This window comes from Enhydra lutris, unplaced genomic scaffold, assembly GCF_002288905.1.
Source record: "Enhydra lutris kenyoni isolate GAN:26980312 unplaced genomic scaffold, ASM228890v2 scaffoldscaffold56, whole genome shotgun sequence".
Classification (NCBI taxonomy): Eukaryota; Metazoa; Chordata; class Mammalia; order Carnivora; family Mustelidae; genus Enhydra; species Enhydra lutris.
Genome location: NW_019154140.1, coordinates 10,224,117 through 10,239,736, shown reverse-complemented (window position 1 = coordinate 10,239,736; position 15,620 = coordinate 10,224,117). Strand labels below are relative to the sequence as shown.

Here is a 15,620-nt window from a genome sequence, read left to right as displayed (position 1 = left end):
GGCGGAATGGCAGGCTGAGGCAGAGGAAGATGCAGGCTCCCTGCTGAGTAAGGAGCCCTATGCGGGACTGGATCCCAGGACGCCGGGATGATGACCCAAGCTGAAGGTAGCCACTCAACCAACTAAGCCACCCAGCCACACAGTCGTGTGCTTAGTCCCAAGCACACGACTCTTAATGTCGGGATCATGAGTTCAAGCCCCATGTTGGGGGCTGGGGGGTAAAATTTGCTTTAAAAATAAATTTTTAAAAATGTTATATGTGCAATTCCATGAATAATACCTGGGTGCCTGCTCCATAATATGAATCTTCCCAAACACATGAGAGACGGAGAAGGTGAGTAAAACAGAAGAACGTTCCACTGGAGGACTTACCAGTTCTTTTAAGTTCATTTAATTTTAATTTATTTCATTTCCACTGACCTGGAATCTTTTACATCAGAGACAAATGGCTGAGGGAAAGATTCTAGTGGTTCCTGAATTTGTTCACATGGCAGAAAAGTTAGAAGTCATTGTATAATACTGATGTACTAAGCTAATGATAAAAAAATGTTTCCTGCTAGATCTGATACTACCTTTTACTGGATTCTGCTATGGGGGAGCAGTGCAAATGCCAAAGGTGTAAGAAACAATTACAGAATAAAAAACCTAACTCATTTTGAGAAAATCCTGTATGTTAATAAACTTTCTGTTCCAAATTCAGAAATTACCACCATTATCTGATCAGCACTATGGCCTGAGAGCTGGTGTCAGAACATACTCCCTGCCTCTCATGGAAAGGGAAGCCCTGCATTAGTCCTGGGCTATTCCTGCCCGGGGCTTTCCCAAACTCTGAGGATAAGGACAATGTGTTTAAAAAAAAAAAAAAAAAAAAAAGAAACAAACAAACAAACAAAAATGTAAGCCAAATAAGCCTCCAGAATGGTTACTACAATGTAAAACACTATTCTACAGGGGCACTGGATGGCATGGTCGGTTAAGCATTCATTCAACTCTTGATCTCAGTTTAGGTCATGATCTCAGGGTCCTGGGATTGAGTTGGGCTCCAGGCTGGGTATGGAGCCTGTTTGAGAGTCTCTCTCTCTCCCTCTGCCAACCCCTGAACCATTAGCGCACTCACACTCTCTCTCTCAAATAAATAAAAATAATTTAAAAAATAAATACAATTTTGTAAAAAGCACTATGCAACAGAGTCGACACACCTTTAGTACAATCACCTCCAAGATTCCCTCATCTTTGATGAGGACCCGAGGTGTAACGGGCTCTGGCACTAGACACCCAATAGGTTGTAAAGAGAAAGGAGACACAGAAACACCAGCCCCCTCAGGTGAGCACCCTCAGTGGATCCAGCAAGCTGGACTGGCATGGGGGAGCAAGAGAAGACAAAAAAGAAGGGTACCTCCAGAATTGCATCTCCGAGCAATCTCCCAATACACAAGCCCGAGGGCATAAATATCAGCACATTTGAAGGAGTCGAAGTGCTTCATGTTAATGGTTTCATCGAGCACTTCGGGGGCCATGTATCTGCAAGAGCAAAGGAAGTAAGATCACGCCAAGAAAACGATGATTTCTTCATTTAAATTCAAGTAGTGATTCAGGGGCCCTCTGAATGTAGAAAGGCATCACCCCAAGAATGCTCCCTGGGGAGCAGGAAGTGATCAATTCTCTTTACTGCAAACTCCCATGTTTTGGATTCGAATCTAAACACTTCAGCCGGGGCTGGGTGATACTAGGCTGCTCTTCTTTGTACCTCTATTTTTTAACCATCGAGATGTAAGTGTGTTTTGCATGTTCTGATTTCCTGACAGTAGTAGTTGTTCTGTGGATCACAGGGCAGTAACAACCCATAACATCTGGTGGTCACTGGGGTCTTGGACTTAATTGAATGTAGCCACAGTGATGGGTTGAGTTTAAATTTCACTCTGAACTTCTTTTGTTATCTTGCCTAATTACAGATAAAAATGAAATTAATTCTAGGTGATTGTTAAAGTCTTCCTTGGTTAAGTAGTACTACTCGAGCCACTCCCCTCACCCCTTAGCAGCCCCCACACCTGAAGGCCAATGGGGGGTCACCTCAGGCCTCACACTTTGGGGCCTAGGTAGCTGTACTCATACAGGTCAAGAGGAAGGAGGAAAGCAGCAGCACACCTGAGTCAAATTCACTGAAATCTGGCAGATAAATAGATCTCCTCTTCTGTCCCATTGCAAGACCACTCCGTTTCCAACTCATGAAATCAATCTACAATCCTAATTCCTTATTCCTTCCTTCACTTCTGTATGAAACAGGAAGCAGACCCATAATCCTAAAGGTGCCCCCACTCTCCACCCTAGGTCACCTCTGCTCGAGGCAGGCAAACCTGCTCTGACCCCAGAGCAAATATAGCCCTGTGTCAGCACAAGCACCCTTGGGACTACACATTCTTCCTCCCTGCCCCAGCCAAGGCTGTAGCCTGCCCCCTCTCAGATCTTTCTCCAGATTCTCTCGCTCTGCTGCCTCCCCTGCCCAACACCAAGAACAGCTACGTGTGTCTGGTTCTTGAGAGCCAGGCTCACGACACCCGAATCTGTTGGAGGCAACCAGCACGGCTTTCCAGTGCATGGGGTGGGGCTTTGATTCAGCTTCCACTGTCGGGAGAGCAAAGGCCACACCTCCACGTCTATGTCTCTTTCTCCTTTGCAGATGGGGAGATGGGCGCTCATGCGCGTCTCAGTACAAGGGCAGGGCAAAGGCAGAGGCCCAAGGCCTTCCTACCGTTTGGTCCCCACCCTCTGATTTGGGGCGATGTCGATGGTGTCCGTGACCGCATCATGGCGGACAGCCAGGCCCAGGTCTGCGATGGCGCACATGCCATTTTTCTTCACCAGGATGTTCTTTGATTTTAAGTCTCGGTGAGCAATTCCAGGCTTCCCTGGCAGAGAAAAGAAAATATGGATCTTTATATAGAGAGAGAATACATGTTAAAAGCCTAAGACTCTGCAGCCAGACTGTGTGGGTCCTACTTCTGGCTTTGCCTTCCACTAACCCCGTAACCCTAAAAAGCGACTTAACCCGTCTGCACCTCTGTCTTCTCATCCACAACATGAGGCTACCCCAGTCCTTACTTGACAGCTATGTGAGGACGAAACGCATTAATGTGGGTAAGTGAAGAGCTCAGAAGGACATGCACATTAGTGATTCTCATTCCTCCTCCTCCTTTCCTTTCCCTGAACTGATACACTCCAGGATAGAACTGCAAAGGAATTCCAAGAAGAACTGCTTTGTACTGGCTAGACTCTCACTGTCAAAGAGGCGAAGAGAAGGCCTGCTACTGTCACATGGTACTGTCACACAGAAGCCCTACAGGGGCTAGGAGCAGGATCACATGTTAATGGTTGGTTTCCAGTCAGGGCCAGCAAGAGCCATTGCCCTGGTCAACCAGAAATTAGGGAGCACACCCACAACGTGGACAAGAACCACGATCCCCCAGGGGCGCCTGGGTGGCTCAGTAGGTTAAGCCTCTGCCTTTGGCTCAGGTCATGATCTCAGGGTCCTGGGATCGAGCCCCGAATTGGGCTCTCTGCTCAGCAGGGAGCCTGCTTCCCCCTCTCTCTCTGCCTGCCTCTCTGCCTACTTGTGATCTCTCTCTTGGTGTCAAATAAATAAATAAAATCTTTAAAAGAAAAGAAAAAAAAGAACCATGATACCCCAAAGAGCTGATGTCACAGTCAACCTACAAGGAAGTTCGAGGTCTGTTTCCTCCAGGAGAACCTTCCTAGGTTAGAAAAAGCCCAGTGTCTAACCCACCACGCAGTCTGTAAGCCAACTGTCCCCAATAGCAAATGTGTGACATGACTTTAGTGAACTGTGTTCCTCTGCCCTAGCTCCCTTTCTCCTCTGGGCTCCATTCTTTTACATGTGTGTGGAGACTTCGGGGATGACAGAACACTAGCTCACCACTCAGCAATCATGCCGGGCCAGCCGTTGACAAACAATGGAAACTTTATGTTCCAGAGCCCTGAGGGAATTCTAAAGACAGAGGTGGAAAGACCCCACTGGAGACACCTCTTGTTCTCAAGGGAAACTCAAAACCTCTCTCCCTTAGATTGGGCCACAGTTCTTGAGGCCCACCTCCAACCACCTCAGGAAAAAGGCATTCTGGAAACTAAACCTGGATGGTACCGGCTTTCCAAAGTCTACTCAACTTCCCGGCGCTCTGGCGGGGTCCACTCACCTTGGGTGCCCACAATCTCCATGTGCAGGTGTGCTAGCCCGCTAGCTGCAGACAAGGCCAGCTTAATCATCCCCTCAATGGTCACCGTGTATCGGTTAAGATAATCAAACAGGGAGCCATGCTCATGGTAGTCTGAGACGAGCCACAGCTGTGTCCAGGTGCCATTATCTGCAGAGAACCACAGAGGAGTTCTGGAAGAGGCACAACTACCAGCAAAACGGTTAAAGCAGGAAAGAAAGAATAGGTGAACAACATGAGCTCCCAACTAGACGCCTGATTTCATGGTGGCCTCCACACCTCCTGAGGCTCCCCCTCTGTACCCGTTTCATCTACACTTGCTTACCAGTGTGGGGGTCCAGGAAGGACAGAAGAATGATGTTCTTTCTTAGACAGGCTCCCTTATTTCTGGCAGGTGCTGTCAGAGTCTGAACACAACCTACTCATCTACTCATTAGACCGTGACTGGTTGTACCGCTGTGGCCAACGAGGAAGGCTTCGCAGACCCTCCTCTGTGCTCCACGAGCCTGTGAGCACAGCCCAGCCCCCCCAGCTGGCTCATCCCTAATGCTTCCTCTCAGGCCACTGCTCCTTCCAGGCCATGAGCTCTCTCTCTCTGGGAGAAGAGCAAAGAGCTCCTTAGTGTGTTCTTATATTCCAGACAAAAAAATGCTTTTCAGTGCATGAAGAGCACAATTCCAAGTATTGCAGAAAGGTCACCTTATCCCCAGAAGAGCAATGGAAGGTGGACAGCACGTGTTTTTCTAGGGGGTAGGGTATGAGAGGCAGTGTGTAGTAGGAAGGAGGAAGGAGAAAAAGAAAAACCCAAAGCTGGTAATCTAATTAGGTTATGCTGCTGTCAATAGGAAGATTGGAAATTGGATTGAGATCTCCAAATTCCAGGCCGGTGCCAGTTCCAGGACACCATACTATACATATATATAATATATATCATGCTAAAAAGGCAAAAGCGAAGGAGTCCGATTTTTCCTCCTCCCTTGGCCCTAATGTGAGTTTTTACAGCCAGACCCCTATTCACATGGGCTGCCAGAATCAATACAGGGAGTGGCTTTTGGAACAGCACCAATTCTGGCTTCTCTGATTGTGAACAAGGAGCCCACCCAACAAACTGCTCTGGCACTCCAACCAGCCCTGAAGTTGGGAGGACCCTGGCACTAAGTCAAAGTTGGAAGGGAAGACATCTTCTGAGCCTTTAACCTGTATGTAAAATTGAAGTGCTCTCAAAAGATGTTGCTGTTAAAAAAAAAAAATAAATAGGGCGCCTGGGTGGCTCAGTGGGTTAAAGCCTCTGCCTTCGGCTCGGGTCATGATCCCAGGGTCCTGGGATCGAGCCCCACATCGGGCTCTCTGCTCAGCAGGGAACCCGCTTCCTCCTCTCTCTCTCTCTGCCTGCCTCGCTGCCTACCTGTGATCTCTATCTGTCAAATAAATAAATAAAATCTTTAAAATAAATAAATAAATAAATAAATAAATAAAAAGCACAATTTACTCAGAGGGAATAAACATGCTCTCTTCCCCTTCTTCCCCCATGTTTGAGTCCGAGCCTCTTCCACTTAGGGGCAGTTGGGGCCATGTAACAATCCCCCCCACCCAAGCAATGCAAGGAATCGGCAGTCTGCTGTAGTCTTAGGAAGGAAGAATAAATACTTAGCATCTTCTGCAGGCTTTGGAGACACTAACTTCTAGAAACTGCCATGTCATGGGAGCAGCCCGTGTCATAGCTGTCGGGGTGACTCTTCTCAAATGCACAAGCAAACACCTCCCGGTCTTTCCGACTTCAGGTGCGCTACCTGCCCACATGCCTGCCTCCCCCTCTCTCTGGAAGCTGCAAGGACAAGGCCCACGATTTGCTCCCCATGATGATCGAAGCAGCTGGCAGAGGTCTTCCCCAACAGTGGTCAATGGCTGTTAGTGAATTAATGACTGAAATGCCAAGTACTCCCCACTATCTCAGAATAAACTGTAAGGCTCTCTAGGAGGCCCTTCACAGTCTGGCAGTGGCAGCCTCTCCACCCACGTGACCTGCAGGGTCCCAGACACCCCTCACCTCTACATGTGTGTCTGCAGTGCCCTTCCCACTGATTCTTCTTCCTGACGGACTCCTGACACCCTGGCCTCAATCAAGCTCACGTGGGACCTCCCTGACCCCCATCTCACTCCCAATTTTTGCTCACTGGAAAAGCTTTAGACTGATTGGCTTTAGATTAATCGATTAGCTAATCGATTGCTATGAGAGTCTAGCTTCCTAGAATTCCTAGAATCAACTATTCGTTAACCTCTTGCTCTCCTGGTCAGTGAAGCCCTCAAAAACAAGGATATGCCTGGCCACACAACAGAGACTCCAAAATTAAAGGAAAATGAGAAGGGAGAGGAAGAGGAACCAAGCGACCCCAGGTCCAAGCCGACCAAAAGCAGAGCCTGAAGACCATGAGGAGGTGACACTCTGTGGGAAGCCAGGTCACCCATGCTGTGCTGCCCGCTCCACTACACGTGTGGCCACTGCCAATTACATCACAGAACATGGACCACACACTTTTCTGGGCTCTCCTGCCCTGGCAGGGGGTGAGGTCACAATTCTTCATTCCAGTGATTTTCAAGGTAAATTAACTGGAGCCCCTGCCGGGACTACACTAGGGGTGAGGGGAAGGGGTGTTAGGAATGTAGAGTAAGCAGGCAGGGTGAGGGGCTGATCTTGTTTATCTGCTTAATAACTTTGCTTGCTGAAGAGCCTGGGTTTTGGTGTAAGCTTCTCATAGAAGAAAAGTTGGAAGGACTGTCAGCTTATTCGGATTCTCTTTCTATGGGAGTAACTCGAAGGCGGTCCAATAGTCGTTCAACTTCCCCAGTGATCCCCACCCTCTGGGGCTACTGCTGGCTCTGGGACCCCCCCGTACCCAAACCCGGCTCATTACCTTTATTGTCAGCAGCAATAAATCCAAGGATGTTTTCGTGGCGCAGCATGACCGTTTGGTATATCTCTGCTTCCCGGAACCAAGACCGTTCTTCACGAGAAGAGAAAATCTTAACAGCCACATCACCACCCCTCCAGCGGCCACGCCACACTTCCCCAAACCGGCCCTTGCCAATAATCTCCTGCAAAACGATGGTTCGGGCCACTGTGCGCTGGACAAAAAGGGGCAACCCTGTGGACCAAAGAATGGAAAGAAGGCAGATATTGAAAATTCGCTGAACTTTGCAACTCCCACTCTCACTGCCACACTGGAAAGGCCATTACCACACAAGGCCTCCAATCCACCGTCGTCCACTGACCAAGGACAGCTGTGGCTGCCCCTGCACCATGGCTAGGTGAGCAGCCAGAGGGCTCAACCAGGCAGTGACTGGCAGTGAGTGGACACAGAAACGGAAACGCACGAGATTAGCTGCGCCTTATCTAAGCAAATTTTCCTTTCAGTTAGTATGGGTGACAGATTTGTACACGTGTGACCAGATTTACCAAATCTGCAGCCGGCCTCTTGTGGGCCAGTCCACGAGAGGACTTTATGCTAACTGAAGAGGAAAGAGGGCAGAAAAGAGGAAAGACAGCGCTGGAGGACTGGAGGTGCCTCAGGCAGCTCCGCTCTACAGCCACTAGAGGGCGGTGCTGTGTGGCCCATGAAAGCCCAACTGGTCAGGCAGGCAAGGTTCCCACCTCTCTCCAAAGCTCTGCTCACTGGTCAAGCTCCAGATACACAACAAGAGACAACCCACACTTATTCTAAGAGTAACTTTACTGTCTTTCGCAGGGCTCATTTACTGCTTCATTTGCCCCCTTCAGTAGTCTCCCTATCTATCCAATCACAGTTACCATCAGGACTGACTCGGAGCTCTCTCACATCCTCTCCCAGACCAAATAAACATGTTATTAATCCCTAAGTCCTGTGGATGTGAATACCATTTACCGGAGGCTTACTGTGCACCAGGAACTATGATAAAGCTTTAGATAAATTATCTCATCTCCTCACAACCACCTATAAGGTAGATGGTGTTATTATCCCCATTTTACAGATGAGAAAACAAAGGCTCAAAAGGGAAAGTTAAGTAACTCATTTGAACTCATACAGGCAGCAAGTGGCAAAGAAGGGATTAAAGTTTAGAACTGCCTGCTCCCAAAGTTTATGGTTTTGTTTTGTTTTTCTAAGATTTTATTTATTTGACACCGAGAGATCACAAGTAAGCAGAGAGGCAGGCAGAGGGAGAGGGGGAAGCAGGCTCCCTGCTGAGCAGAGAGACCAATGCTGGGCTCGATCCCAGGACCCTGAGATCATGACTTGAGCTGAAAGCAGAGGCTCAACCCACTGAGCTATCCAGGTGCCCCCTGAAGTTTATGCTTTTAACTACAACTCTGTAACCACCAACATGTCTCTCACATCAGACCCCTCCTCTCCATCCCCCTGCGCCCAGTTCTGGCCCTTCTTTAAGACTCCCCAACTGGTCTTTCTGCCTCCCCTGTCTTCCTCCTCCTGCCCTGCACACCCACACACAGCCTTGCCTCACCCTGCCCTCCCTAATGGGGGGGTTGGTGAATGAGTGAATTCACCCTCCACACCAGTGCCAGAATTCCTTCAACGGGAAAACATGAATGTTTACTTTGCCACATGAAAACTTCCGGGAGATGCCTCTTGCCTTACTGGATAAAGGACAGCACCCAAGGTCCTGCCCACCCATGCTGTGCTGCCAGTCCCCACGCCCCAGTGGGCAGGGCATGCCTGTCTCTGTATTGTCCCCTGAACACATGGTGAGCTTCTGTGCCTTCCTTTAGCTCAAGGGGTTTTCCTTGGCCTGGAATGTTCCCTGTCCTCTTACCTCTCATAAAACCTCCAACTCCGTCTTCAAGGCCCCTTTAAATGCACCTCCCCCATGAGACCCTTTCCCAGCAATCCCCATCTCTTCTATCTGATCCTGGGTCAGCCCTTTTCATCTTTGTTTACCTTGTGTCACCCAGAGGGCCTTCAACACGTACATGCTGAAGGGAACTGAAAGCCACATGAACACTTATCACTTTAAAAACCACAGTATTAAAAGGCCAACACCTTCAAAGCTTTGCATATTTGGAATTAAGAAGGGACTTGAACAAGGAGAAATCGTTAATATAATAATTTTACTCCAGAGGACTAAGTTACGACCGTGGACCTTCGTTAGCCTTGGCTAGTTCTGATCTCCAAAAGGACTCCAGAAAACCTGAGCTACCCTCCTGTGAAAGCAAATCAAGTCGCAGAGTCAGTCAGGCAGTTCTAACCACTGCCCTACCTCTTTCAGCAAAGAACAAGACATGTATTTTCTCTCTTCCTAAAAATATGCAGCTTTTAAATATATCCATCATTTTGGCACTCTCTACTGCAGAGCTTAATAAAGGCAAAACCACTGAAATTCAGGAGATGTCACAGCTCAAAGTATTCCTTGTGTTCAAGGAGGAATGTCTGGCCATGACTGATGGCATAATTTCCCTACAGAACAATAGTCTTTGTCACACGGCAAGGAAACATACGTAAACACACACAAAATTCTCACAATATGATTCTGTATGTTTTAGCCAGAATGGCAATAGAGTCCTTTGCAGATGATTTTTTTTTTTTAACAAGGACAAAATACCACCATCACTAAAATGATTGTCTTCATAAAAAGACTCTTTGGTACTCCTTTCACATCTAACAGCTAGCTGAGCTATGCCCTGAGACCTGAGCAACCCCAGTCCCTTTATCCTGAATTCCAGGCTCCCACCAAGGTCCAGGGTTTGGGTCAATTCCCTCGTCTAAGAAAGACTCAGTTACCAACAGGCCGTGCAGGAAACAAATGGTACGGATCCCATGCTGCCAGCCCAGGCTGCCTTTACATAACCCCCACCAAAAAACCCTTGGGCAACTGGTACAAGTCAATGATTCACCAAACCCCAGCTCTCAGCTTTACTCAGTGTCCTTAAACTCCCCTTGTGGTTGCTCGGAGATCAATGATTAGCTATCACCACCTCACAGAAACCCGGCACACTCCTGTTTCTCCAAAGGGGCCCTTCCACTGAGCACTCCACTGCTCAGCTGGAACCAGGTGAATTTTAATAGATGTACAGTTACAAGACTTGAAGAGAGGCGGGGTTTCTGGAATGGAGAGTTTTGCAGTTGACCTTTGGAATCCCAGGGAATGAAAGCTTTTCTGTGGACCCATTATCTTATTATATATCAGACTCCAAAAGAAGGGGAATTAGGAAGCCAAATGCTTTCATGCTGGCAGAGACAAGCACAGCGCCCAGCCCTCTTCATAAACGGTCTATCCCGCTGGGAACCGGTGACGAAGACCAACCACAGACATAATCGCTGAAGGACTCGGTACCTGAGCCAGACCCTGATGTGGAGAGATCGTAGACAAGATCCTGGAGCGTCTTGTCTTTGGAGAGACACATCTCACACGAGGGATCTTCCATGTCCAGTCTCTGGCGGTTGTGATAGACACGCTGATGATAGTTAATGACAAGGAAAACAATGATGATGATGAGAAACAGGAGGAACACTGGGCCAGCAATAATGCCCACCAGCTCCACAGGGCCCCACATGGAAGGGTGCTCAGACTCCTTGAGGTGACCTGGGTCAAGTGAGAGAGGAGAGGGAAAGAACACCGTAAAAAAAAGGGGAAAGCTCTGGCCTTATCTGTCCCCAATACCTCCCTCCACGTGAAAAATGCCCTTTCCCTCTGCCTGTGTTCAAGGTGCCCTTGACCTCCCTGGTCTTACCGGGCTGTCTGTCTGCCCAGTGCTCTCAGATGCAGTACTCTCTAATGGAGGAGCCCTTTCCAACAGTCCGACTCACAATCCACTCTGTCATCCGCAGCATTTCATGGGACTATCCCGCCTCAGTGCCCCAGACGGAGGCCAGCTTCTGCTCTTCCACTCGTAACAGCTGCTTTAAGCCCTGCAGCTTTAAGTCCCTCCTCTTCTGCTCTCCCAGTAATGCCTTCAATACGGTACACTTGCAAAGGAGTGCCAGCTAATAATACTTCTCAGTCATGACTGCTGTCCTTCTTTTCCAACCCCGGTCTCTCTTTCCATCTTGCCATCACCCTCGGCCCGCACCCGCCTTCATAGAGCTCAAGGGTTGTCTCCATACCTTCCCGTGGGGATCCCTGCTTGGCTCTCCCATTCCTCACCAGCTGCCCACAGCTGTTCAGCCAGCAGCCAAAACACGGCTTTTCCCTTTGGGACTACCCTGACCATCTGCCTACCCCCGACCTCTTGTCCACAGACCCGACTGGGGAGGAATCCCACCCCCTTGTACCTTGGAGAACATCAAAAGGTACCTTCACCTATGGCCAAACAAAGGCATTGGGAAAGAGCAAAGGATAAGATGATGGGGGTGCCCGACCTCCAGGATGAGCCAATAGTCCAACAAGGTTGTCCACTCACCACTGGGCACCCGCAGGTCGATCTTGTTGCAGAAGTCAGTATAGCAGCAGTGGGTGTTGCGGAGGTCCTCAGAGCTCAGGCAGTAAAAGGGCTTCCCGGCAGGGACCAGCTCCACTTTGGGGATGCAGGTGCGCACGTGGTGCTCCATGCCATCCAGGTTGAAAATGGAAACCATGCAGGCCCCATCTGTCTCACACGTGTAGTTGGCCTGGAGGCAGCTGGTACACGCACACTGCAGAGCTGCAGGAGATTGGGGAGTACGCGGACATTAATGGGGAGATCTCCTCCTAGGTCCTTTTCTAGACTTAGCATATAATCCTTTAGCACACCTGATGTTCCCAAATAAGGAGCTTTTATACAGACAGGGCACGAAAGATGACACCAACAATGGGAGCAACAACTTTTCACCTGCTTATTCAGCTCAGAAACCCAGCTTCCAAGCTCCACCATTTTCTTCTAAGTGCCCTATCTAATGCCTGTGAGAAACAGAGAAACCACCTCTTGAACTCTGTCTTAGACTCATCATACATTATTCTGTAGCTGGGAATGAAGTTTTCCTTTAAATATAGATCCCTGAGGATGAGAGGAAGGCACCTACCCCTTGGAGAAGACAGGACACCACCTCCTGTCCCAACCCTATATCCTCCATCCAAAGCCACACAGGCTGCCTCACTTGATGGTGGCTCATCATTCCATCCCCTTTCTCCGGCACCAGGCAGGCCCACAGTTTTCTGAATGCAGCACGCTCTCACACATTCTTTTGCTGCAATGCTTTTTTTCCTGGCTACTTCTCACAAATCCTTTAAGATTCAGCCTGACCATCACTTCCCGTGAAAAGCTTCCCACCCACCAGTCCAATATCCTTCTTCTCCCTTTGGTCCATGGCAGGTGCACCTCTCACGAGGGGCAAAAAGAATAACGAGGATAATATTAATGCTTACCTCATACAGTTATTGGGAGGATCAAATGAGCCGATGCATAAAGAGTGTTCAAAATTAAACCTACTCTGGAAGGTCCCTGGATATCACTTGAAAATCTTATATATGTATATAAAATATATACACATATATAAAATATATAAATATATGTAAATATATTTTACACACACACACGTGTGCCCCCCCTAAATAGGCAGTGTGTGCAATCATATCTGGGACTAATGAGTTCTGCTGGGTGTGTTTTATACATGTTTGCACTATTGACAGGAAATTAGTGTAAATGAATTTGGCGCCTCTGAAAGTCAGTTCAGCTGCCCTGGAATCTGAAATCCTTTATTTATCCATCTAACAAGAATAGCACAGACAGCAGCAGTTGGTTCTCCCCAACACTGTCTCCCATGAGCCTAACCCAGCCCTGACCTCTCGGAACGGGCAGGAGCGCGGCTGGGACACTTAGGCTGGGACTCGGTGCTGAATGAAGCATTCGCCCATAGGGAATGGAGGGGGCAGCCCACCCAAGTCCCACAGTGGACATTCATTGACTACTATCTGGATACCAAGTAGGAATATATTCAAACCAAGCCCCCCTAGAGAAGAGACGTTTATGACCAATCCCATGAAAACCTAGCCTGTTGTAACTCACCCCTTCACGCTGTAAACAGTCTATCTTTGTCTCTTCCTGCAAGACACTGGAAGGCATCTCTCAGCTTTTCAGTTCCAAAGACAGATTCTAAATATCTCCGTGCCCAAGCCCCCTTCCTCAGGCTCTATAAATGATGCAATCCCTGGCCATTCCCACGCCCAGAAACAAAGGGGAGCGCACACTGACAGGTACGCGGCCGCTGCGGGGCTTCACGTAAGGCCTTTGATCAGAGCCCTTTCTTCTGGGAGAAATTCCAAAACACGCAGCTACCTGCTGAAGGGTGAGGATAGTGTTCTATTTTAAGGGCAGGAAGTTTAAAGCAGGTCCCTTTAGACTAGAATCCAAATCATAAAAGCAATTTTAAAAATAAGTTCTTCCTAAACTTCGATTCCAACCCTTTTTAGACACAAGAAAGACAAAGAAACCTCCTCATTTTCCCCCAAATACCTCTTTTTGCTCCCTCTTTTATTCTTCTTGCTAACTTAAATTTACTTCTGCATCCTTCTTAATACTCGACCCAAACCTTTTACTCACACTGGAGTCCTGACCGGCCATCCAAGGAAGCTGACGCCCCTCCCCTCTGTGTCAGGGAGGACATGGAGGCACAAAGGGGTTCCCCATGGAGCACACACCTCTCAGTACATGTGCCCTGACATCCAGCAAAGAGAACAGCACTGGGGCTATTTTGGGAAACAAGAAGGGAAAACGAACAACTCCAAGAGGGCTATTCTGAGCACAGTGGGACACACTAGGCCAGACCCATAGCCGCCTTTTAAGAAGGCAAAAAAAAAAAAAAAAAAAAAGCTCACTTCAGAGTCTGTTAATTAGCAGACAGGAGAGCCGAGAGTCTCTGATTCCAGATACTTATTCTCCCTTAGTTGGTTCATGGCCTCTTTCACAGTGATTCATTCTGGAGAACGAACACACCCACACGTGGCTCATTATTTTTGGGAAGTACTTAAACAATCTTGGTGTAAGACAGGAAAGAACAAAAGTGGTGAAATCTATGTGAGACGGGATGAAGAACGGAACTGGGAGCAGGGCCATGTGGGTTTGTGATAAGGAATTAGGCAAGTCCCTGAATCTATCTGGGCCTCAGCCACCTAACCAGAAAATACCATTTATCTTACAGAGATGGTATGAAGATTAGCCAAACATCCGCTAAGTGCTATGAGTGTTCGGAGAAGGACTCTCTCTGCACACATCTGGGTACCTCTATATATTTTACAGAGTGAGGGAGAAGTCTGAAACAGATATATCTTTAAGATAACCATCACCACTGCCCACACCCCTGAAAAGGCTTCAGTTACTTACCACTTGAGCTACAGCAGGGTTATGATGGCAGGAGCAGGTCAGAAAGACCCAAGGCTCAAATACCAGCTCTAACACCAATCACATGACCTTGCGCAAGTTAGCAGCCTTCCTGCACCCCGGTTTCCTAATCTGTAAAGTGGGACTGTTAATAATCGCTTTACAGGACTATGCAAGAACCATACGAAATAATATATTTTAAAAAGAGCTCGGCAAGTAGGTGCTCAATCGACTCTACTCTCTCCTCTAAATGTAAGACTCAAACATAAACAGACACACACTCAGGCATGCACACATACAACGTCTCTTTAACCACTAATTAGGAAGTGGCAAGTTACAGTAAGACCACAGCAAGCACAGCAAGAAACTGCTATGCTGGCCTCAGCTCTTCCAGGAACTAGCCGTGTGGCATTGGGCAAGTCACTTCACCTCTCTGAACCTCATTTTCCTCACAATTAATCAAAAAGAAGGTAACGAACTAAATGACCTCTAAAATCCTCCAGCTGAAATCTGAATCCAGTTTGTTTTTAAATTCACGTTGTTTGGATCACTGATCCAACACTGGGAAGTTCTGCTTTAAATTTTATACACTTTCTCCTGAACTTTAAAGACAGACGTTAGGGCTAGTCTTCTGTTAATATTCATTTATCAAAGTAAGTAATAAAGTTATAAAAACATCTGAATTTACTGTAAATGTACTAGTTCACTAAATCAGAAACCTAACCCCGATTTCTTTGAAAAGTTAAATCTGGACTAATGAATGCTAATAGCCCTTTATAATCTACTTCATAGTGACTCATCAGGTTAAATCAGTCTACAAACACACACACACACACACACACACACACACACACAATATATATATATATATATATATATATATATATACCTAAAACTCTCTGTATTCCACAACCAAGGAGTTATGTAGTAGAAATAACACAATTTGGAAAACCAATCACAGAGGAGTAACAAAATCACTCGAGACACAACCAAGTTAAAAAGTGGTCAGAACGAGGAGGCACCTTGGTGGCTCAGTTGTTTAAGCGCCCAACTACTGATTTCGGCTCAGGTCAAGATCTCGGGGTTGTGGGATGGAGCACTGTGTCAGGCTCCCT

At 47.6% G+C, this 15,620-nt stretch overlaps 1 protein-coding gene across 1 annotated transcript in view; it reads right to left on the bottom strand.

Moving 5' to 3' along the window:
* LOC111157829 (activin A receptor type 1B) overlaps window positions 1-15,620 on the bottom strand; it is a 33,487-nt gene that overhangs the window by 4,699 nt on the left and 13,168 nt on the right. The window contains exons 2-7 of the mRNA XM_022519502.1: window positions 11,614-11,853; window positions 10,548-10,796; window positions 7,139-7,369; window positions 4,209-4,376; window positions 2,750-2,906; window positions 1,397-1,521 (exon numbers count right to left, since the gene is read on the bottom strand). Of these exons, the coding sequence (XP_022375210.1) occupies window positions 1,397-1,521; window positions 2,750-2,906; window positions 4,209-4,376; window positions 7,139-7,369; window positions 10,548-10,796; window positions 11,614-11,853 (1,170 nt within the window). The remainder of the gene's footprint in view (window positions 1-1,396; window positions 1,522-2,749; window positions 2,907-4,208; window positions 4,377-7,138; window positions 7,370-10,547; window positions 10,797-11,613; window positions 11,854-15,620) is intronic.